The 23,775-nt window shown below is 41.7% G+C and overlaps 3 protein-coding genes across 9 annotated transcripts in view; 2 read left to right on the plus strand and 1 right to left on the minus strand.

Annotated features, from left to right (window-relative positions):
* Nucleotides 1–1,990: 1,990 nt before the first annotated feature.
* Nucleotides 1,991–12,075, minus strand: dgkab (diacylglycerol kinase, alpha b). 3 transcript variants are annotated; one of them, XM_030092623.1, is made up of 25 exons: nucleotides 11,963–12,075; nucleotides 11,266–11,339; nucleotides 10,448–10,537; nucleotides 9,906–9,982; nucleotides 9,453–9,597; nucleotides 9,203–9,277; nucleotides 9,008–9,057; nucleotides 8,447–8,521; nucleotides 8,201–8,317; nucleotides 7,932–8,049; nucleotides 7,676–7,764; nucleotides 6,762–6,872; nucleotides 6,569–6,667; nucleotides 5,718–5,768; nucleotides 5,130–5,203; nucleotides 4,959–5,033; nucleotides 4,783–4,868; nucleotides 4,614–4,703; nucleotides 4,338–4,498; nucleotides 4,156–4,220; nucleotides 3,975–4,065; nucleotides 3,720–3,897; nucleotides 3,419–3,539; nucleotides 3,146–3,206; nucleotides 1,991–2,465 (listed from the first exon to the last, which is right to left on the minus strand). In XM_030092623.1, exons 2-25 carry the CDS (start codon nucleotides 11,336–11,338, stop codon nucleotides 2,385–2,387), a joined length of 2,253 nt encoding a protein of 750 aa, XP_029948483.1. In that variant the 5' UTR covers nucleotide 11,339; nucleotides 11,963–12,075; the 3' UTR covers nucleotides 1,991–2,384. The 3 variants fall into 3 exon arrangements, with proteins under 3 accessions (XP_029948483.1, XP_029948485.1, XP_029948484.1); XM_030092625.1 differs by lacking the exon at nucleotides 10,448–10,537; XM_030092624.1 differs by lacking the exon at nucleotides 5,718–5,768.
* Nucleotides 12,076–13,933: 1,858 nt separating this feature from the next.
* Nucleotides 13,934–23,775, plus strand: part of stx16 (syntaxin 16) — a 28,572-nt gene continuing 18,730 nt past the window's right edge. Inside the window, exons 1-9 of one of the 5 annotated variants that reach the window (XR_003931437.1) lie at nucleotides 13,934–14,379; nucleotides 17,646–17,657; nucleotides 17,770–17,877; nucleotides 17,993–18,133; nucleotides 18,308–18,470; nucleotides 18,605–18,693; nucleotides 18,806–18,949; nucleotides 19,189–19,269; nucleotides 19,548–20,934. Coding sequence is in view for 4 of the 5 variants with exons in the window: in XM_030090749.1 (XP_029946609.1) it covers nucleotides 14,254–14,379; nucleotides 17,646–17,657; nucleotides 17,770–17,877; nucleotides 17,993–18,133; nucleotides 18,308–18,470; nucleotides 18,605–18,693; nucleotides 18,806–18,949; nucleotides 19,189–19,269; nucleotides 19,548–19,649 (966 nt within the window). In the remaining variant the exon portion in view is untranslated. Of the gene's footprint in view, nucleotides 14,380–17,645; nucleotides 17,658–17,769; nucleotides 17,878–17,992; nucleotides 18,134–18,307; nucleotides 18,471–18,604; nucleotides 18,694–18,805; nucleotides 18,950–19,188; nucleotides 19,270–19,547; nucleotides 21,055–23,775 lie in introns of those variants that run through there. The other 4 variants (XM_030090749.1, XM_030090751.1, XM_030090750.1 and 1 more) reach the window with 4 other exon arrangements.
* On the plus strand, nucleotides 21,727–23,671 carry LOC115387876 (EEF1A lysine methyltransferase 3). The gene is made up of 3 exons (XM_030090754.1): nucleotides 21,727–21,894; nucleotides 21,985–22,096; nucleotides 23,096–23,671. The coding sequence occupies exons 1-3, from the start codon at nucleotides 21,733–21,735 to the stop codon at nucleotides 23,491–23,493; spliced, it is 672 nt and encodes a 223-aa protein (XP_029946614.1). The 5' UTR covers nucleotides 21,727–21,732; the 3' UTR covers nucleotides 23,494–23,671.

Here is a 23,775-nt window from a genome sequence, read left to right on the forward strand (position 1 = left end):
TCCTATCTTATAGTCGAAAATCATCCTCTTTGTAGTCCTCGACTGTATCGTTCAACCTGGACATTTTCACCCGTACGGGTTATGATTTATAGTTAACCTCAAAGACGTGTGAGAAAAAAAAAAAACAAAGTACCCAAAGAAAAGCGATGCAAGATCAAACTCCATACACAAAGACCCCAAAATCCAGAATCAAACCTGGCGTATCAAAGTGACAGAGCGAACCACTGCCCCACCACACAGCTTTGATGAGTTCACTTCAAGAATATATTTTATTCCCATCATTTCTCTCTCTGCTGTTTCCTTCATCCTGAAGGAACACTCATGCCAACCGATGCCGATTGCAGCATTTTAGATCTGCTTTGTAGTATTAAATTGTTAAAAGCGAAAAAAAGTTAACCGAAATTAACTTCCACTACTAAGTTAAGGACTTATCTGACCTGGGCAAAAACAGCTGATTCACATCTGTGGGGTTTCAGGTGTTGTGTCGGTGGAATCAGCCCTGGGGTTGCACGGTGGCATAGCGGCTGCCACTCTCGCCTCACAGCCAGAAGGTTTTCAGTCCAACGGTTAGTTCATTTGCATGTTTCTCTGTGCGTGGATGGGTTTTCTGTGAGCACTTCGGTTTCCTACCTCAGTCTAAAAACATGCAAGGTTCAAATTGCCCATCGGTGTGAATGTGAGTGTGCGTCATTGTTTCTGTTGAGGCTGTAAGCTGCTTTGTTTTTAGTGAGTTGGGATCGGCTCCTGTGACCTGTGACCTGCGACCGTGGACTGTATAAAGCGGTACAGAAGAAAGATGGATGGATAAAATGAGCCATTTTTATTCTTTTTTTTTTTATTTTTCTTCAAGTATCATGGCTGCTGTAGGTTCTCACAAGATGACGGCAGTCACACTCACTTCGTCGGACTCAGCAATTTTACCACTGGATGTCACCACACATCCTGCATATAGACCTGTAGAAGGATGTCTATATTTACAAGTAATGTGAATCCATGGTAATATTGCATAAAGCTGCAGCTCACAGTCTCTCAGTGCAGTGTAGCTACATTTCAGGGAAAGACTTTTAGCTGTGATATAATAACAAACAATAATAACACAGGCAATATCTTAAATGTAGCGATAAAACAAGGCTTAAGCAGAATTCCGTACTTTTTCTCAGTGTAAGTGGAAAGTGGAAAAACACTACCGTTACAACACACATCTGAAGTTAGTTTAGTTGAGGGAAAAATACAAGAAATAAATGCAAAAGCTGATTAGGTAATGTATACCAAGTCCAACACAAAACCTGGAAGATTAAGACACATAGTGCACAATTAAAACCAAATCAAAGCATGTTTTCTTCGTTGCAATGCTTCATCACGGGTTACATTTAATTATTCAAGGATGTCGGCGTATTTAACGGAGACTCTTTTCTGTCTTTTTACAATGCTGGTCAGACAGGAAAACAACAATGCAGAAGATTATGCTTATGCCCAGCACATCTTAATATCTTAAACATGAAGGAAAATCATTTCCACTGAACTTTGAGCAGTTCTATTATAACTCCCCTTTGTCGAGAACACACTCAGAACTGGAGGAATCGTGGCTAATCACAGTTGATCCAAGTTTTAATCACATTATTTTATCAACACATATTTAAGAAACAGAAAAAGAGAGACATCTAAGTTCCTTCCAACTGCATCACACTGGCAAATGCATGAACAAACAGGTAGAGTAGCGCTGTTGAGCCAACGGCTGCGGTACGTCACGTAAAGCTTGAAGCCTCACTTCAAGAAGAGATTAAACTCAGCAAGACACCCCTGTCAATACGGTTTACTACATAAATATAATGACATAAAGTACTGTTTGAAAATGTATGTATATATATTAGTGCTGTCAGTTTTAATCGCATTGATCGCAATTTAATCGCATTGATCGCAATTAATCGTGATTAATTCATGGAGAACTGTCAACAATTAACTTTTTTAAAGTTGAGATTAATTGCAATGAAGAATCTAATCTTCATAAATCAGTCCCAATGTCAGGAAAAAACACTATTATCCTCCAGTTCTTTTCTTTGACCCAATTGGCAGACCTCAATGGATTAATCACGATTAAAATTGACAACACTAATATATATCCATAAGATGTACGTAGATACGTAAAATGCCTTGCTTTTTTTCATTTAAAGAAACATAACGCATGAAAATTGGCACACTGTAGCAGCAGGTTAGATTTTAGATTAGATCTTTCAGTGCAAGCAATAATTTAAAATCAAAGCAGGAGTTATGCTTGTATACATACACAGTACAACATAATATTATAAAAATACACAGGTGCAGACTATTTATGTGCCAGCGCTGGGGACGTTCAGGAGACTGGAGTGTGTGGTGGGACCGCGTCTTTACTTGAGGTGGAAGAAGCCGGTGGGTTTAGCTGGTGGAGCCATCAGCATGTTCGCTTGGTTCTTGTGAGTGATGTGGATCTACAATTTATTGAAGATCACAAATATGAGGACACTTTGGCAATAAATCTCTTTAAATGATGAGGATTATTAATTATTGTTCATTATAGGCAATAATAAATACAGTCCTATGTTTCAAAGGTTTTAATGTCTTTTCAAATCACTGAATTATGTTTTCTCTTCAAAGCAGGACAGTATGTTATAAAACAGGAACTCGAGATCCAAGGTATTAACTATTTTCTGACTCCGGTTTTAAGTGACGTACACACCTAAAGCAAACATCAGCTTTCTTCTCCGTGGCGGTAATATAAAATCTGAATCTTAAACCCCAGCTCTAGCTAAGTGTTTGTGCGTGACACCTTGTTTACAGACACACTTGAGTTTCAGCTGTGTCCTTTTCTCCAGAGACTGAGCATTAAGATTCCTTCTTTCTATTTATAAAGTGACCAGAGCTGCCTTCAAATCATGATTAGTTTCTGTAATACGACAACTTGAACGTCGTTCTACGCTGAATTGTGAGTAATTAGAAGGGGAGAAATCATGTGGTACTTTACAGTTACTAAAAGGAAAACAGATGCACAGAGGGATTCAATCTTAGGAAGCATCAATATACATTTATGGAATTAAAACTGGCTTCTGTAGATTTTGTTCACTCCATTCAAGCCTGATCTTTCCAATACACATGGACTGGTGATACTTACAGTGCAGGGAGGCTGCATCCAGGGCTCCCCATCAATCTGCATCGGCAGCGCCTTGACAGTCCTGCACAAAGGAGTGACAGCAACATGTCACTATGTTTTAACTTGCAGGAAATTATGTACAACTGCAAATGTGTGGAGGATTGAAATGAGAGGAACAGATCACCAACTACTGAAAACAATGAGCACACACACAGTTTGAGTCATGGCCATTGTCGTCCCACTGTGAAGTTTCAGGGCTATTTTGTTATCAACCTGTCGGTAAAATCTGACAACCTGATGGTAATTTGGGAAGTCTGTGCGAGCCGGTGCCCCGCGCTCTTCAGTCCAGTGTAAATTTGACCCATTTCCATGGCTCCTTCCAGCCCGACAACCTCCAGACGCTTGTCGGTCATATCTGAGGAGTTGTGCCACACACACACACACATATACACACACACTCGTCAGGTTCAAAGAGGTTGTTGGATATTAAATCAGAAAGAAAAACAACTCAACGATATCTGAACACCAGCAGACAGCGTGAACTCGCTGTCGATGACATTTAGTCATTTAAGCATGTGCGGTAAAATATGATCACCTTGTGAGACGTTTTTAAGAAGTTCAGGGTCAGTAATGACCTCAGTGAGCGGCGCCGCTGGCACGCCGTCAGGCCTCTTGGATTCGCCCCAGAGGTTGGAGCCTCCGTGCATGCTGGGTATGTTGAGGACGGCAATGCCCTCCAGAGTGTTGCTCAGTTGCAGATATTTCCCTGAGCACTGCAGCCACACAGACACAATCAAACGTTAGTATCAGATTGTCAGTCAAACAGTTCCTGAGTTATAAACGCACTGACCTCAAAAGTCAGACAATCCTTCAGCCCCTTGCAGGAAGAGGAGATGGTCTCAGAAGTGGCAAATTCAAAATACCAGAGTTTGTTCTTCATTCTTGAAAGTTGGCACAGAAAAAAGAAAACAGATATTTTACTTAAAAGTTTCTCAGGAGGAAGACCTCTCCTGGTCAGAGTGCTTTTTTACCTGCTGTTAAACCTCTGGGGGTGTTTCTCTCTCATGGAGTGGAAACGATGAGCTATAGAGGCATCCTGATCACACGGACAGATTTAAACATTGCATTCATATTTGAATAAAAAGTGCTCAAAGCAATTAGTCAATCATGCTGTGTTGTGTTTTTCGCCCTCCTTGCAGAGGTTGTGACTCACCACTCCAATAGAGAAGTAGTTGTTGATGATCTCGTAGGGCACGGGGTCTCCCGCCTCCTGGGGGTCTTCTGGTATCACCTGGATGCTCCAGCGGTCCATGGTGATCACTTCGCTCGCTACGATCTCCTTCAGGATTTCTCTCAAGTCTGACCCCTCGTAGCCTTTGATAAGATCTCAGCGTAAACAGTCTGGCCGTGTAGCAGAAGGCACTAGCAACACTGCCAACACCGGAGGGAGACTTTTATTTGTTTACAGTTAGCGTGCCGAGTGTTTTACCTCCTCCCCAGCGCATACAGCGAGCCAGGTCGTTGCCGGTACCCAGAGGCAGGATGGCCACAGGAGGGCGCACCGGCAGGTCTTCTTTGTCTGTAATCACACAGGTCACAGGTCATCTGGCCTGACGGGGGTTTTATTTCTTTTATCAGTCGAGAGGAACCTGCAATACCTATAGCATCCAGGACCCACCCGACCGTGCCGTCGCCGCCACACGCCAAGATCCTGTAGTCATGCAGATTACGGAAGAAATGCAGCCTGAACGACAAAAACAAAATGAATGAACAGCAGTTCAGGTGGTGGTACAATTAAAACAGCAAGAATCAAAACATTAGGAGTGCACCGTACCCAGGAGCAGGACCTCCATTGGACAGGTTGTACACTTGACGAGGGTTCAGCAGGTACTGAAACTTCCTCAGCACTCTGCACAGAATGGGTTTATATTCAGGTAGAGTGATGGAGTCATTATAAATAAAGAGCTGTAAAGCTGTAGGCTACGAGGATGCCTCTGCTGCTTACTTTTCACCTTGCTTTCCTCCACTTTTAGGGTTGACAAACACCAGCAGAGGGTGGGTCTTTTGAATAGGAGCGATCTGAAACAACAAATGTGAACACAGTGCAGTGTAATTCAACTGAAAAGGATTTAAAACACTTATAAACTCACTCGAACACCTGCAGGTGTGTATCGTTGTTTTCTTGTCTGAAATGTCTATGCTGTACACGTGACCTTTAGAAGACCACACACCGAGCGCTGTAGTTGCAAAATACAAGTTCATTCACATCTAAAGAGACGCAACGTGAGTTTTATTCAATAGTAGTAAAACAAGAACTGGCAGACACAAAACAGTGGCCAATATTGACTTATTGGGCATGAATATGAGGAGTTGAGTTGAGTAATCAACTTATTTCCATTACTGAATCAAACACACAGAAAATAATAATGTGGTCTCTAAAAATAATAGTATTGAATTTCCGAATTTCAAATCTCCATGAAATGAAGCATGGTGAATCAATACAATCAGAAGATTAAACAGTAATAATCATATCCACAGAGAAGATTTGAATCAATCAGAAGGAGAAATCACAGAGAGGGACATGACAGCGGACCTGCAGGACGTGGCCGTCAGGAGTGACATTCAACAGATTGGTGTCCTCCTCCTGCAGCAGAGAGCCGACAGCAAGCAAACGCCTCAGATTATTGGTGGAAAAAAATCTGCTTCTGCTGACTCCACAATCATTCATTCCTGTTACCACCCACTGATCTGATTCATCAGTGTCCCTGATTATTGCTCTCACACACACACACACACACACACACACACACACACACACACACACACACACACACACACACACACACGCACAGTCTTGTATTTCTATCCTTGTGGGGACCGTCCATTGACTCCCATTCATGTCTAGCCCCTAACCCTGACCCTTACCCTAACCCTAACCCACACCACAACAAAGCCTAACCCTAAAGAAATGTTTTTGCACTTGTACTTTTTTCAGTAACAACAACATGGTCAAGAAAACACTGTTTCTCCTACTTAGGACCAGAAAAAGGTCCCCACAAGGCACGTCGTTCCACGTTTTGCTATCCTTGTGGGGACATTTGGCCCCGACAAGGATAGAAATACAAGAACGCTCACACACACACACACACACACACACACACACACACACACACACACACACACACACACACACAAGTATTTTCTTTAATATAAAGCTTTCAGAAAATTAAGAATCAAGGGTTTATTCTAATATTTTTTCATCACTTTGACTTTAGGTGGGATCAATCAGCATCAGTCACACAGTCCAAACTTTAAATCAAGGATGATTCATTGATTAGTTGTTAAGAAATGAGCAGATATGAACTTTTATAAGTTTTCTCAAACTTTCAACCGATTCTGATTGGCAAAAGATTAATAATGTTGCTGCGTTGACACTCATGTTACCTTTGAAACTGCGTATATGGCCCATGGAGGAAGGATATGGTCTCTGAGCGGCCCGCAGTCGCAGGTCGTTGCGCCAGACGAAGTGCACTCATCATGGCGCTTATAAACAGAAGCAACACTCAGTGAACACACAACTACGCTCCACATTAATTCGGCTGCATGCGACAGGACACACACACACTTCCATCCTCACCATGTCCTGACACCAAACACATCGCCTCCCGGCCAAAGTTTTGATCTTCTTGTGGCAGACCTGACACTTGTTGGATTTACAGTCAACCCTGATCCAGTCATGAGCTGCAATCTGTGACAGAGAGGAGGAATATCATCCTAAAACGTCTACTTCAGTCTGTTGCGTTTTTCATTGTAGGAACTTTTCCAGGTCACACAAAGCCACTAGCTCCACTGTTTCGTCAAACCGAGACGGGGAAGTGCTGTTTTCACAGAGAGTTCTACTCGTGTCTAGACGCGTCTGAAAATTCTTTGTTCATGTTCATTACACGACAGCCTATCCCCGAATGACCGCAGGAAAAAAAGGAAATGTTGTTCTTGGCTTGGTAAGAATCAGCACAGACCACACCCTCCTCCAAAAAGCAGCTGTGGTGGTTATCGCTGCAGATTTATGACTGCTAGCATAAACACTGGCTTGGCAGATGTGCATCGCCAGATTAAATATCCAAACAGCAGCCTGATGCCTCCTCCACACCCCCCACAGCAGCTGGGGAAATTTAGGAAGCTCACTGTTGAGTTCCACTGCAGATTTTGTCAATCTGTGGCTGTGACCGGCAGCAGATCATTGTATGTGCTTGTGCAAAATTAGGACATTTAACAGATGTACAGAGCAGCATGAGCCAGCTGTAATCCGCATTTATAAAACGTGGATGTGTTGCACTTACTGACTAATGCACTGTAATGTTCTCTGTTTTAATATGTTTACAGTCCAAAAAACCATTTGGTTTTTTTGGAAAGTGAAGGAGAGCACAGAGGTAAACATGACGTAGTCATAAGATTTAACATTAAACATTGCTGCGCATATAATGCTACAACTAAACGAAAGACATCCAAATCAAATCAGCGGAGATGGAAAGTGATCACTGAGCTTCTTACGCCAATGTCCTTTTTAGATTTAACAAAAGTGCGGGCGCAGGGCTCGGGGTTCTTGTTGGCACACTGACTGTGGACGATGTACTTGCAGCCTGGGAGGGAAACAAGCACAATTTCACATATTTTCTTTGCATAACTGTACTGTAAGTGAACCACAGTGACAAACAGCAGACTGCAAGCAAGCTGGAAAGAGCTTTGTGTCGTCTGTGCAACATGTGAGGTGCAGGGCTGCCTCCTGGTGGCAGCTGTCAGCTCTTACAGTTGCAGCACAGTCCCTGCTTCCCAAGGCCGAGCAGCATGCTCTGACACACGCTGCAGTAGGTTGGCTTGTTAAAATGCTTCATCCTCCAAATGTGCTGTCCATCCCGTTCAGTCATCTGTCCGTGACAAGAGGAGAAACAGTGCCCACATCAAAAACCGAACACAAATTGTTTTAGTTTTCTTTCTTTTTTGTCGCTGAGGCATTAAATAGAGTTGCAGAGAGCCTGAAACTCTCAAGTGTTGTGTAGCTGAGGGTCTAGTGTTCACCTTCAGTCCAAGCAGGACAAGCAGCGGCACATTGTTCATGCCTCCCTTCACCCACTCCTCCAGTGTGACCGTCCCACTGTCGTCCACATCAATCGCCGTCATCATTTCTTTCAGCACCTGTTCGATCGAAAGGCACGAGCTCGTTTCTCACAGAATTACCACATAGATATGCATGTGCCAAAAGGAGTGGCTCAGTGAGAAGTCATGTGGGATTCAAGAAGAACAGTATGTTAAAGAATCTCATACCGGCCTGAGTTCAGTCACATCCCAGCCCAGGTAATCGGCAGCTCGCATCATCTGGGTGATTATACGATCCACTTCCTGAAGGACAGACGCAACGTTTCTTCATCAATGTGCAAAGCTACTGTGATGCAGGCAGAAAATCCAGGAGGCATGCACACTGTACATCAACAATCCGGTCTGCTACGGCAATAAAAACTGTAAACAGAAGCACATTTTTATGGCCAATAGGCCTGGGTTTCTTTACATTCATGAGGACTTGTAACAGTAAATCAACAGGAAAATATACATTGCATGCCATATGATGTCCTGATATTTTCTTTGCTGCTCATGTATAAGAATTTTAGTTAAGAAAATACCCTGCATGAAGTCTGAATGAAATTTATTTTTGGACTCACAATATGACTTTGAGATTACCATGCTGTTTGTTAGGAGTGCCTTGGCAAGGCCTCAATATGAAAAAACAATTACTGACTTTCTATCTGATAACAAAAACAGCCCCAATGTTCCTCTAAAACAATTACAAAGTGTGCAAAGGTTTACAAACTAAGAGCGTGTGTGACTTACAGAACTGTCCAGGAGTCCGTTGCAGTCTTTATCGTAAAGCTTGAATGTAACTGGAATAAAATCAAATCAGTCAGTGATCCATGTTCACTTCCAGTACTGACAAATCACTCATGTTATCTGAATGGCAGCTGCCAAGTATGTATTAAATTCAGCTGCACTGCTGTAAGAATTTCACAAAATGTTCATGAAACCAACATTCAAGCTTTTCCCGCGGCTGTCCGTCCTCCAGCACCGAGAAGTAACAGGATACATCTCGAAGAAAGACCCCACCTGGAAGAAATGAAACACACCGGGAACCTTCATTCCACTACTGACTGCAAGTCCACATTTTATAATGGGTTTATGATTGGAACAGGTTCACTGATCAGCAGAGCTCTGTCTACAGAATCAATCCTGTGAGACGACGCCGGGCGCTGAAAGCAATCATTCTTTCACAGTACTTCACCTTCTCTGGGCACCGGGCTCTTGGCGCACCCATCATGGTCTACATGCTGAAAATAGCGAAAAAGGCGTCGGCAGAAATCTGCAGGGAAGTCGTCCACTTCCAGATAGGTTTTGAGAAAGAGGCAGAAGCCCACGACGTCGACACACTGAGGAGAGGAATCAAAAGATTTGCTGGCTTCAAATAATGATGCATAAACATCCACATGGAGACAGTTTTACAGCTACTTTTATTTTTCCAAGAGAAAAACACACCCACACACACACTGAAGACATCTCCAAAATAACTTGTATCTGCTTTTTTAAAATCTTTCTTATTCTGTAAAAACTGCCAGACTTCTTATGTTTTTTTAAACAATAACAATAAATTCAATTTGATTCAATTTAACTGTGATTTTTTTTCTTTTAAAAGGTCCAACTAATAGATTGTAAGAGGAAAGAAAAGACGGAGAGTTACCTCTCCATTGGTGTGTTGTGCCAGCCGACCCCCCGGATGAAACTCCTTAATCACGTCTTTTACTCTTGAACTGCTGTCTACAGAAAGACATCAGCGAGGACACAGTGTGAGGGGATATAAGACTCAAAAAATGCACAGGAAAAACTTAGTGCCTTTAACATGTTAAATGATGCATGAAACAGTGCAGAAGAGAGCTGTGCAGAGGTTGATTCTGTGTCTGTTGTGCACTCTAATTAGCTCCTGAATGTTAAAACTCGTATTGGGTGTGAGACGGTGACCTGCAGCAGACACAGAGTCAGAGTGAACTCACGGCGCTGCCTCTCCCACATCCAGACAGGAGCAGGAGCAATTATCCATTCATCCATTATCCAACGTGCCAACCCTCTCCCCCCACCAACACTCAAAGCCTACAGACCCATTTCATTTCTTCCAAAGCTTTTTGAGTATACCGTGAAATATTTTTAGCCCACTTTCTGTGTCGTCTGAACCCGTCTGTGTAACTCTGCGTCCGCTCCGGCCCCAGAGCGGCAGCCTACACTCACATTTTGGAGATGCAGTTTGTGTTTTTGTGTGGCTGCTTGAACGATTCTCCAGAGAAGATTGTAAAGGGCTTTTTTTGTGAAGATGACTGCCTGAACGAGACAAAATTTCAACGTTATTTATGTGATCATATTGACGAATTAAGCTACATGACTAGAGTTGCTTCCACTTCTGATTTGATAGTTTTCATGTTTGCAAAGTAACTGAAACCACATCAAAGCCAGTGAGTGATCTGTGTGCTCAGTTCAAAACACTTTCGATCCAATTATTTCGGTTCATTTTTTTTTTAATGGAGTGACTGAAAGAGAAGACGGATTGATTTGGGTGTGTGAACTTGTGTTGTTCGTATTGGACTTTGACTCTAGTTACAGTGTTCTTATCTGTTTCTCTGCCTTCATAAATTGCCTGTATTCATTGGTTTTCACGCTCTAACTATCACGTTGTCTTTATCTTTACCTTATTATACCGCATTTAGACTTTCATTTGAAAAAAAAAATGTTCAGGGATAGTACAGACAATATGGTTTCCTGAGTATGTTCTTATTTTTTTCAGTTTTAGTATAAGCTTATAATAATGCATTGACGTTATTGTACTATTTAACAGTTGGATTTCATTTGAACTAAATCACACAGAGTTGACTGGCTTCACCATTGGCCTACCATCATTTACTGTGGGTTCATTTGTCATAATGCAAAATTACAAGAGACTCATGCCAAATTACACTATTATAAATGCACAATAAAATATAAACGCATGTAAAGTTTTGCATAAAAAAACTTGCATAAACTGTTTTGAAAGGGTTGACAAAATAAGAGCGTACATTCCATGTAATGCTGCAGTTGGATAAAATCCACAGGAGTCAGCGATCCCTCCGTTTCATCAGACGAGGCCATACTGGAGGAGAAAAGAGAGAGAATGGATGAAAACGGTAACCTCCAGGGTTGCACTTTGACCTCCAGGACAGATGACAGGAACCAGGAGGCAGGTTTCTCTGCCTTGCATCGTTGCGCGTTCTGGGCCGTGACTCACATGAACTGGTTTGCCTCCATTCTTCAGATCTTTGTCTCACACACCTCTAGATGTTCCAACAATCGACAGCGTGTACTATTCAATCTAACTGAATCTAGGAAATCGCTGACCTACTTTATCTGACTTTAACCACCCTTAAAGACATGGAGATGGAAACAGAAGTTTGAGTGGCAACACGACAGTGTGTGTGTGTGTGTGTGTGTGTGTGTGTGTGTGTGTGCGTGTGTGTGTGTGTGTGTGTTGCAGAGAGGTGATTATCAGAGAAAAGCAAAGTCTATCCAGATATTGGTTATGCAGGTAAGAGCTTCCTGCTAAAGCCCCATCAGTTTAATCAGCAGTTCATAAATTAAGAGCTTTTGATCCATCAGTCAGGATTACAGTGTGAAGCCTGTGTGATGGACGTCTTCTGAACTACTTTCTCTCTTTCATCGCTGCAGGTGTGTCAGTCGGGAGAGTCCCTGAAGCTGGACTCTCCTGGTTTTTCTTACCTGGTCTGGGTTTGTCCCCGGGGAGCAGGAGTCGGTAGAAAGTCTCGCGGACACGCGGCTCCGAGGGTCGGCCCGGCGGCTCTCAGGCTGGGACCTGTCCTGTGTGGGACGGTCCGCCGTGGTATTAGCGGATATGAGGGATTAAAGCCGGCGGGGGAGGAGTTTACAGTCACATAATTACAGCTGGTGGCACCGCCTTGCACGAGCACGGAAAGGCGCGCACGCTCTAATGTTTTGAACCTTTTGCAAACACGTGAGCGCCTTTTATGAATATATGGCAGGAGGGCGGTTCAACCTGCAGCTTTAAAGAACATGGACGGGATCTACCGATTGCGCGGCGCAAATAATAGAAGTATAACCCATTACATGCTGAATAAGCAGAGCCATCAATGGCTCTTTGTCCAAAAAATGGATCCAAGTATAAGTTTTTGGCGCTTTATGAGCATCTAGAGATCAATGTATACATTCATACAATATCTGATCATAATAATATATTGTATGAATGTTATTAACATTGATACAGTGAAGACATTTTTTCCACCTACACATAAATATGTAGATTGTTTTACAACATATGAAATCTAAATGTTATGTCATTGATTTCTTAATATGTTTTACATTCTCCTCAAATAATTAAATTGTTCTGTTTATGAAATCACATGACTTTTTATCAGTATGTGAAAATGAATAATCCAAGTGGAGTATCAGTAAGACTCAGAAAAAAAAGGTTGTCACCATCAAAGTCAGTGTCAATTTTATTTATGTAGCACATTTAATATGGTCGATTGCCAGCCAAGGTGATTTATGAAAAAAAGAATGTAGTAGAACATGATGAAACAGTAATACAGAACAACAACAGAGCAGAGGAGTAACACAATGTAAAAGAAAAAAAAAGCAAGATCCTGTGGTGGCTCTGCTCAGCCGAAGGCCAGAGTGAACAGGTGGATTTTTAGCCAGGATTTAAGAATACAGAGGCTGTCTGCAGACCAGGGCAAACTGTTTCACAGAGTAGGAGCCACATCCGCAAAAGCCCGATCTCCTCTGGTTTTTAAAGAAGATCAGCTGACCTCAGAGCTCAAGAGGGTTGGTGGACCATAACATGGTCAGATAAATAATCACTCATTTTCCTGTTTTGGATGATTGAAATATGGTGTTATCACTCTGCAGAGCACCTCCATCTTTCATAAAATCATCACTTTGTTTATTGTACTTGTGATTCAGTAATAATTCAATATTATCACGTCATCACAAAACTTTGGACTGTAGTTACTCCTATGCTGAGTGATCTGTCACCACCTTTGCACATCTTATCTCTTGTCTTGACTCTCCTTTTGTACTCGGATTACATTGATACAGTTGTTGAACCACACTAAATACACGCACAGACACAAAATGGACCAAAATAAATAAATAAATAATAAAGAATTTAGATCATTGCAGGAATCGGGGAGGAACCTGGCCCTTGAGATCATATCACTTTGCTTTCTGTAAGTGATGTATTTCTCTATTTTTTTTCCATATGTTGTTTTATAAAGTTTAACACAATCGAGTATGAAATTAAATTTATGCATACAGTGTATTGTCTTTGACTGGTTTACTATTCTTTCATACCATTGTTGCTTACTGCTGTCGTGTTGTATTTGTAGGATGTGATTAACTGTAGCCCCTGTTAACACCACCATGAACTTTGCTTGCTCTATTCTTTTCATGGACCCTTTGGTTGGCGAATGTGTCTGCTTTGTTGTTTGAACCACTTGTGAGGTGAACTTAATCAGCGTATTGTTGTGAAATAAGTGATTGTTATGTATTTATACTGCAAAAACATTGGTGTGCAGCGCGACCCTGAAGACCAGTGGAAAAGAAAGAAACCGTGTTAACAATACTCCAGAAGAGCGGCAGGTGGCGCTCGCTCCCTCCAGTTGCAGCTGACAGCCCAGTAAACCAGCAGCAGAGAAAGAATCTCTTCACGCAGGTGTTTACGTTTCTTTACTTCCGTAGGTCGGTTCTGCGGAATATCGACACCGGATTCCACGTTAAAATCCAAGACGTTTCCGAAAAATATTCGGCCATGTTCGTCTTTTTCACGTGCGTATTATCGGCGCCCGTCAGATCAGTATGATCCGCGTCGTTTGGCGTTTTCTCTAGGCGTCGTATCGCGAGTTTTCCCTCAGCGTTCATCCCAGAGAAGCTAAAGCTAGCGGTGTGCTAGCAGCGCGTCAGCGGCTCCGAGCCACTTTTAGAAAGCATCCGCTAATTTAACACGTTTGATTTGGCTCTCAAACAAGGCAGTCATGGCCACTAGGCGTCTTACCGATGCCTTCTTGTTATTGCGGAACAATGCTATCCAAAACCGGCAGATATTGGCTGAGCAAGTGAGTACATACGACCCCCGTCTGAGTACACGTAGCAATGCTGCGGTGAGTGGTCTGCATCGTTTTGACATTTTTTTGTGTGTGTGTTTGAATATAGCCAGTCACTGAGTCCTGGTAGCTAGAGTCACCTGTGTGACGGTAGTTGCTAATGAGAAACCAGAGCAGTGTGCGTCCTCTAGCACCCCTGTGAGCTGTAGTTTCACCCCAGGAGTCACTAGCATCACGATGAGGAGGATGAGGACTGTGCAATCCTTAATGTTAGCTCACTTCTTGTTAATGCCTGCATGATCCAATCTGCTAATCATTTTTTTCAATTTCAGAAGACACCAATCTTGCTAGAAAAATGAGTGGAAACTGTAGCATGTTTGTGTCATCCACATATCCTCCTCTTCGGTAGACACTGTGCTTTGCTGTAATTGTAGTCTAGATTTTTTTGTGCCTGTGATCTGCTGTTGATTTAATTTGTGATCAGTTTCTTCACCTTTGTGACAAACTAGTAAAGGACAATTGCTATTTGAGACTGTAATTTTTCATTGTGTTTGCTTGATTAAAATTGATCATTCCCATGATCATTTTTCCAACCAAATAGAAATAGGCTTTGTCTTAAATCTGAGGGAAATTGATTTTTTAGGGAAAAACAATTGGCACGTAAATTCCTCTACCAAAATGCATGCAATCCACTCTTATGGATTATTTTAATTTCTATTAAACATTGTTACTGACAAGCAGCTTCATGTAAAGCTGTCAGTTTTGTTTGTTGTGGTGAAAGGTAAGTTTTTCAGTTTTCCACACTCTCCTCAGTTTCTCTGCAGCAGAATTGAGGGTACCACCTTTTTTCCACACTTTCTGCTTGGCTGAATTTTGGTTTCATTGCTATCTTTCATCAATACAGGTACCTTAGTGGGATAACTCAAGAGATCTAAAGGAAAAGAATGTCCATCACAGATACCTGAGACGCTATACAATTCAATTAGGGGAATGTTTCGACTGACACTGATGAAAATTGGATTGGTATTTTAACATCAAAGTGTAAGCTGAAAGAACATGCAGGAGAAGTCTTTGGGAACTAATAACAGCTTTAATTTTATCTGTAAATGTTTCGTTTTTGACTTGCGTTTTTGAGCTTCCCTGAGAAACGGACAAATGTAGCTCATGTGAGATCCTTCTCATTCAGTTGTGAACATGCAGGTTGAGGTATTTCTTGTCCCATTTGAAGTCTCCGCAGCTGCATTTCAGTCCTCGAATTCTCAGCAACAGGACTTCTTGTCTTCCCACACTGTTGTTCCCAGAGTGAAAAAGTCCAGAGAAAGCCACGTACAGTGCTAACCAGCATGCACAGTTGAGTGAATCTAGCACACTGTGTATCCTGCTGTCTGACACAGAATAGCTTTATTGAGAACAGGAACTGTAAGGAACAGTAGAAAGAGCAAGAGATTAATACTATGGCCTCCAAAGTTAAACCGTTTGTAAATGGTGATTCACGGTAAATAGTGAGCTGGTGTTTTGTTCATTCGCCACCTGTCAGTTCTCCTACTGAGATACTAAATGCAGAGCGTTCATTCATTACTCAATCAGCCTCCTGCAGCACAGATACTGTTTGCACAGACAAGCCCAGTGGCTTACTCATCATGTGACGTTACACCTGCTCAGAATACCTGCTGGACCCTGTTTTTTCAGATTGACTAAAGCTTGAGTAAAGCTAATTATCCTACACATAGCTTCAGCTGCCAGTCGAATTTACAGCACACATTTTTTTTTAGTCCTAGAGTGTAGCAGTTTTAGATTCCAGAATTTATCAACATTTGATGAACGTTAGAAACTACCTATCCTGGTGAAGCTTCTAAAAAACTCAAATTTCTTCATTTTCTTGCTGCACTTGAATATAATGTCTCGTTTTATTGTGTTCAGCGTTTGTTGTCATTGTGCCATGTTTCATTGTGTGGCTGCTGATTTATACAGCAGACACACTGTTGAGATCCTGTTTCTTTACCATTAAAAATGTATCCATAGAAAGATGTGAATTGCATTGTGATTGGGTTTAAAATCTGAAACGTACTTTATTTCTTCTGTTTAAACGGTCAATCACAAAGTGTTGGTATTCTTTCGGCTTGTTGGCCACGTTTATATTTCCAGGTTGAAATGCAGTAACTGCACAATTTGCATCAACTGAAAATAATAAATTTTTTCATTTTATCATTTCATTAGCTGTTTGAAGATTAACAGTTGGAGGTCTGAAGCTGCTGCAGTCAAGTTGAATATTATTAGCTTTGCAGTTGAACCCAGACATACAGAGCAGGCATATTTAACCGAAACCATTCATTTTTGTCATGACCAGGTGGTTTGAAAATTAAGATTTAAAGCGATACTTCAACATTTTGGCAAATTGGCCCATCTAGGGCAATTCGGTAGTCATTTAGAACAGCATACTTACTTTTTTTGTGAGGGCGAGCTGTTGTTTATTCAGCGGTGAGTCTGAGGAGAGCTTCACGGCGGACATAATGGAAGTGGATGGTACAGTAGCTTCCCTCGTCAAACTCATCAATCCAACACAATCCAACAACCCCAAAACACACTTTGGTGGACACGTTATAATCCCCACATTCACTACGCTGTGAAATATTAATGCAAAATTACGAGATTGAGCGTTTTTTTGCGAAGATTGCTAAGACGGAACTACTTACTAAACATGGCGTCTGGGCGTAGTGATCTCAAAAGAAAAAGTAGTTCCCAATATTTGCTTCAATGTCGTAATGCTACAATATTATTTGTTGGTGTTTCACAGCGTAGTGAATGTGCGGATTATAACGTGTCCACCTAAGTGTGTTTTGGGGTTGTTGGATTGTGTATTTGATGAGTTTGACGAGGGGAAGCAACTGTACCGTCCACTTCCATTATGTCCGCCGTGAAGCTCTCCTCAGACGCACCGCTGAATAAACAACAGCTCGCCCTCACAAAAAAAGTAAGTATGCTGTTCTAAATGACTACCGAATTGCCCTAGATGGGCCAATTTGCCAAAATGTTGAAGTATCGCTTTAAACACTCTTCTCATGCTGCTAAAACTCAGATGAACTGTTTTCTTTTCTCTCTGAACTTGTTGCTAGTTTTCAATTTATTTGTGCATTCTCACTCATTTTTACCAGAGCTCCTGCTTTTCAGTCTTTTGTTTTTTCTCCTTTTACAGTGTTTCATGGGTGGGAGAGGATATCTGATGCTGATTTTCTGGGTCTCATTTTCTCTTCCTTCTGTCTTTCTCTCCTTTAACTCATTTTCTCTGGGGATGCGACCAAACCGCAATCTGCCGCTCACATTAGGAGCTTGATGAGGTACAGTTGTTCTTTCCCATTTGGTGGTCGAAGCGCTGAGTCACACGCCACCTTCGTCATGCTGTCTAATAGTGACGTGAAAGGTTGTAATGGGATGACTTTTGTTTTGAAGTTGGCTGATGATCGAATGGCGCTGGTGTCCGGGATCAGTCTGGATCCTGAAGCTGCCATTGGAGTCACCAAGAAGCTGCCTCCCAAGTGGGTAGAGGGGGTGGATGAGGTAAAACTAAAATCTGCATACTGAGAACAGTAGTGGGTAAATGGAAACACGCTCATACCTGCAGGAATTGATGTGACATAAAGTCATGTGATTGTGCTTTTCCCTCATTTTTTAGATCCAGTATGAAATCACACGAGTCCGGCAAAAAATGAAGGATTTGGCCTTACTTCATGACAAGCACATGAATCGTCCCACACTGGATGACAGCAGCGAAGAGGAGCATGCGATAGAAATCACTACTCAGGAGATCACACAGGTACAGCGATGGAAAATGGGTACAGCTCATTCCTCTTGTGTCTTATCGGTGATCAAGCAGACACGTGTATATCTCTTATCAGCTCAGTTAATAATAAATGCAGTAAAGTGATCATAGAAAACAAACACGGGTCTTTGTTTCTTGTACCGACGCAGAGTTTTGTGTTCGTTTCAGATGTTCCATCGATGCCAGCGAGCGGTGACGGGTTTGCAGTCCCGCTGTGGCCACTGCACCGAGCAGGAAGAGCGACTGCTCCGAAACGTGGTCTCATCTCTGGCGCAGAGTCTGCAGGACCTCTCCACCAACTTTAGACACACTCAGTCCAGCTACTTAAAACGTAACCACTGCTGCGATGCTTTTACACTATACATAGTTCTCGTCTTTGTGTCTCACATATTTGCGCAGCCAGACATGTTGTATCTGATTTTCCTGCTGGTTGTCGCGCCCTCATGTTTTTTGTTTGCTCACCAGGAATGAAGAATCGTGAGGAGAGATCAAAGCACTTTTTTGACTCGGGGCCCTTGATGGAGGAGGATGAAGATTTAGCTCTATATGACAGGGTGAGAGACTTCAAGTCAAGTTCACAGTGTTTACTGCAGATTTAAAAAAAAAAAAAAATCTCTGCTTTTTAAGTGTTACATTATATTTGAAGTCCGTTGCCGAATCTTTCAGGGCTTCACGGACGACCAATTGATGCTGGTGGAGCAGAACACAGTCATGGTCGAAGAACGAGAGCGGGAGATCCGGCAGATCGTGCAGTCCATCTCTGATCTGAACGAGATTTTTCGGGACTTGGCCGGAATGGTGGTGGAGCAGGTATTTGAAGCATGAGCTCAGTCGCCGAGTGGGATCACCGAAATGCCAGATTAACAATGTGTTGTTGTAATATGAAAAAGCCCGTTATACTGATCAGGGGGATGTTCTTCAGTAAAACATCAAACTGCTAAAGACTCTACTGAAGCACAACAATGATATTTACATGAAAGATAAAAAGCTAATCTACACCAGTAATGATTTTCTTCCTCTAATAAAATTTCCATCTCTTCTCGTTTAAGGGCACTGTTCTGGATAGGATCGACTTCAATGTGGAGCAGGCGTGTGTTAAAACTGAAGATGGACTGAAACAGTTACAAAAGGTAAACAAAAAATCCTCACGCTCACATCGAATGTTGCTTTAATGGTTCGACTTTCGGGCGATTTGATCCTGTGAGTTTTAGCGAGTTTTAACATCTGGGATCAGCTCAGCCATGATGGGACAAGTTAAACCACATTATGTTTGTAATTAAAGAAATCAAATTTGTTTTCTAAAAATATTTTGTAATTTAAGTATCCCAGTTTGCAGCTGATGTTTAATTAGGTCATTAAAAAAAAATCAAGTGAAATACAATTAAGTTTTCTTTGCTTCCCTCTGCAGGCGGAGCAGTACCAGAAGAAAAACAGGAAGATGCTGGTCATTCTGATCCTCTTCGTCATAGTCATTGTTCTAATTCTTATTCTTTTCGGAACAAAGTTTTAATCAAGCATTCCTCTGGCTTTCGTTCTGTCTGTTTGTCGTGCATCTGTGTGGACTTGGACTCGTTTCTGCTCCAAAAAAAAGGCGGCTGCTTTACATCCCAACCTGGAACCATCAAATGAAGAATTGTGGATCTTATGCAAAGGGCACTGCGGGCTTCACGGAGACGCTTTTGGGTCGATCTCCATGAAACAATCGACTGTGTGTTTGAGCCACAGGTGTTTTTACTGACTGCCGCGACTGTGAGATGTTTGTCAAACATGATCACGCTGACGTATCAGTCTACACAGAAGAAATCACTTTGTGGTGTAGAAAACTGTCCTATGTCAAGCTGCTGAAGCAGAGCTTCGTCGAAGCGCGAATTGTGATGCTGTGTGAAGACGCATCATTTCTGTCCAGATAGGTTTGCAGACATTTGGTTTGTTTGTGAGGAAAATGTGATGAATGTTTGTGCAAACATGCAGTAGGTCAAATATACTGCAAATTCATTTCCAGTTCAGCATAACATTGGTGGTCCTGGCTCAGTATTTTTACCTTAAAAGATTTCAGGAGAATGTTTGGTATTTTAGGAGATGACTAGCTGAGACTAGTCGGCACCAAAAATATTCCTTTGACTTCAGGACCAGCTGTTTTGTTTTTGATTTTCAAAGCTTATGAAATGATAACATTGAGGTCCTCGTTAATCCGCTGTTGGTCTAAGGAGGTGTGCACGATAATGAGCTTCCTCCACATCACAGAATCATGTCCATTCAAACACTTGCTGCACTATTTATGAAGTGCTCGTTTTAAAACACTTGTCCTTGTTTTCCGTGGTCTTTGCATAAAGTGCTACCTTTTTTAAAACTCTTGCAGTTTGCACATATAGAGGCCTGAGGGGGGGAGGCGGGGAGGGAGGGGTGTTCTGGATGTAATACTACTGTCATCTGTATGATAAAAAAAAAACAAGATTTATTTATTTTCTAATAACTTCGAATAATCCAGAAGTGTTCTGTTTCTGGCAGGTTTTCTGTATATTGAGTAGAGTGTATTTGTAGTCTGACCCCCCGAGCAGTTATTGTCCACTCCATTGAGGAAACTGTGACTTGGTCCAACATGAGCAAACATTTTAAGACATTATTTTCTGTTTTCTGCTCAATTTGGACAAATTATGTTTTGGAGATTCTCTAAATTCTCTTGTGTTCAGTAATGATCGATAAGCTGAAGTGATGACGAGCTTCATGCAACATATCTGTGCTCAGCTTTACACATTGTACACCTGTTAAATCATCTCTGTTGTTGATGTGAAGTTGTGTATGAGAAAGGGTTTTGTCTTCGTGGTACGTCACTCAATTATTTTTTTCAAACAAAACCGGTGAGAAGACATACTTTGTTTTTTTTTATTATTAAATAAAAGTGAAACATGATCAAGTTTGTTTTTTGTGTGTGTGGTAAAGTGCTAATTACAACTCAAATTTTTCCACAATGGCTTCCCTCTCCCTCCCAGAGATGGGTTTTAACAGACCAGAAAAAAAAGATATGAATCATATTTTATTTGACCCATCAAAGTCCATTGGTTTCTCTCAAGTAGAAAGTGTTCCTAGTGTTTACTAGTATTTTAATTAATTGCATGAATTTCTCCTGATATGAAGAATTAAGATTGTTTTACATTGAGCTTGGTCAGTAGCTCTCACTGTCAGTGCAAAATGAACAGTGGAGGAAAACACTGATGATTCTTAAAATATTTTTCACCTTTCCTTCACTAAAGGCTCTGGACTGGACTTCCTTCTTACATTACACAGTCCCCTAAAAATGCAAAATGACACTCAATTACTTAAATAATAAAACAATAAAATTCCTGCACGTTCTCTAACCTGGAAGCAGTTTTTGTTTCACATTCCAAATTTAAAGCCTCGCCGCAGGACTACACACTCTTAGCTAAAAGAAATGCATTATACTGTGATACACTGAAAGACGGTTTTATCTTTTATTCACCTCACGAGTTTCGTTCTCTAAATGTAGATTCTCACGTGCTAATTCTGTCTCCTGACCCGGAAGTGGATGATCCATTGAGTACGTGTATTTAACCATTTCTAGATCCAGATCCACCATGAGCTGCTGTGAGGAGGAGGAGGACCCTTTCCCTGCTGACCACAGTTTGTTTACCGAGACATTTTCAGAGGAGACGGTTTACCGGCTGCTCGGTGAGGAGCTGAAGATCAGACAGGTGTTCGGAGCGAACCTCGGAGTGGCTGCCCCGGTGTGGGAAGCTGTAAGAGCGGGTCTTCTACACTCTGATGCAGCCGCTGTGGAAGCTGACAGCACTGGCTGTGTGCATTAATGGGTCTCTGTGTATCGACAGGCGTTATATCTCTGTAACTACCTGGAGCAGCAGCGCGTGGAGCTGCGGGGGAAGCGCATCATCGAGCTGGGAGCGGGCACCGGGGTGGTCGGCATAGCCGCGGCTCGTCTGGGTGCGTGTGCTAAAGCAAAAAACAAAATGAAAAATTAAACTAATTCTGAAGATTTATGTGAGTGGCTCTGTGCCTAATGTTGAAATGACTGCCTTAGAAAGACTTTCTCTGGGTCCGAGTGACCACGTGGACCAGCCTGCAGCCATTTCTGTCCATCCAGGCTTCCGTAGGTCAGTGTTTTTGAAAACAAGACCAAAATAAGCCAAAAAAAATTGTATATGAACTACTTAATAGATAAAAATGTCCAAATAAAATTACCAACATGACTTTGGAAGGTAATAGAATAATATTCATTGTTATAAACTCGAGTCAATTTTTTTGCTTGTCTTATATAAACTTGGCAAATAAAGCTGATTCTGATTGTAAAGGATTACACACAACAAATGCAAAGTACTTTTGGGTATTTTGCCTAATCTTCTTTGCTTCAGCTTCTTTACACTTTTTGGGATAAAACATTCATTGTGGTTTTTTGTAAAGTTGACATGTTCAGCATAAACTTTTAAAATCAAAATCTACTGATTGTGGTGCTGCAGCATTTACACATATGAGAGCTGCAAAGACAGCAGTCCCTAGCCTATACTGAGGTTTTTGAAACACTGCTTTACATGTGGTCTACATTAATACTCATTGCTCAGTGATGTGGACTAATATCAGTATCACAACAAGTTTGACCAAAATACCAAATTGTTGACATTATCTCATGCTGTATTTATTCCCCTCCCAATCCTGGTGAAACAGATTATTTCCCTATAACTTACATGAGGAAAGCTATTTGAGCTTGAGAAAATAATTTATTTACGCCTTTCAGTTCCCTCATCAAATATTTACTTTGGTGTTCCACAAACCTAGTGTACTTGTCAGTGAGGTTGGAGTTCTTTATTTACAATCCATGCATCTGTCTTCAACATCACCCCACCTGTTGATGCACTTCACTTGGACTGCACACGGTGTGTCCTTGGAATACAATGTCAATGCATTTTATTTTGTTATGTTTTTTAGGTGCAGAGGTGACGCTCACGGATCTCCCTATGGCTCTTTCATATCTTGAGGCCAATGTTTGTATTAACAAGCCTTCCAGTGGCTGGCTCTCTACCCCTCCTTCCGTCCTTCCTCTGTCCTGGGGTGAGGACCACATCAACTTTTCTTCTGACTGGGATCTGGTGCTCGGTGCAGATATCGTTTACCTCCCAGAGACTTATCCACTGCTCATGGAGACACTCACCCATCTGTGCAGCAAGAAAGCATTGGTATATCTCTCCTCCAAAATAAGAGAAGAGCACCAGACTCCCATCTTCTATGATGAATATCTACCCAGCAGGTTTAACGTGGAGCTTGTGCACCGGGACGACAATCAGAACTACAGTATCTACAGAGCCTCCCTCAGGACAGAGCAGTGATAACAGGGAGCGCCTGCTGGAGGACTGGGAAGTTTACAAAGAGCAGCTTTGACTCTGGTCTCTGTGCTCTTCCTCGTTGCCCTTTCTAAAAAAGAAATGAGGGAAATTTGTGAAAAACAGGTGAAGCAACTTTTAATCACATGAACTGAAAATATTCCGTTTATATGTCACTTTGTGTATACATTAAATATTATAATGCAATTTTAATAAATTAATATGGTGCCTTTTGTCTTATTAAATGTTTGTAAACGTACAATTACTTTCTAAAGGAAAAGTTTAATG

Source organism: Salarias fasciatus, chromosome 5, assembly GCF_902148845.1.
Source record: "Salarias fasciatus chromosome 5, fSalaFa1.1, whole genome shotgun sequence".
NCBI classification, from domain to species: domain Eukaryota; kingdom Metazoa; phylum Chordata; class Actinopteri; order Blenniiformes; family Blenniidae; genus Salarias; species Salarias fasciatus.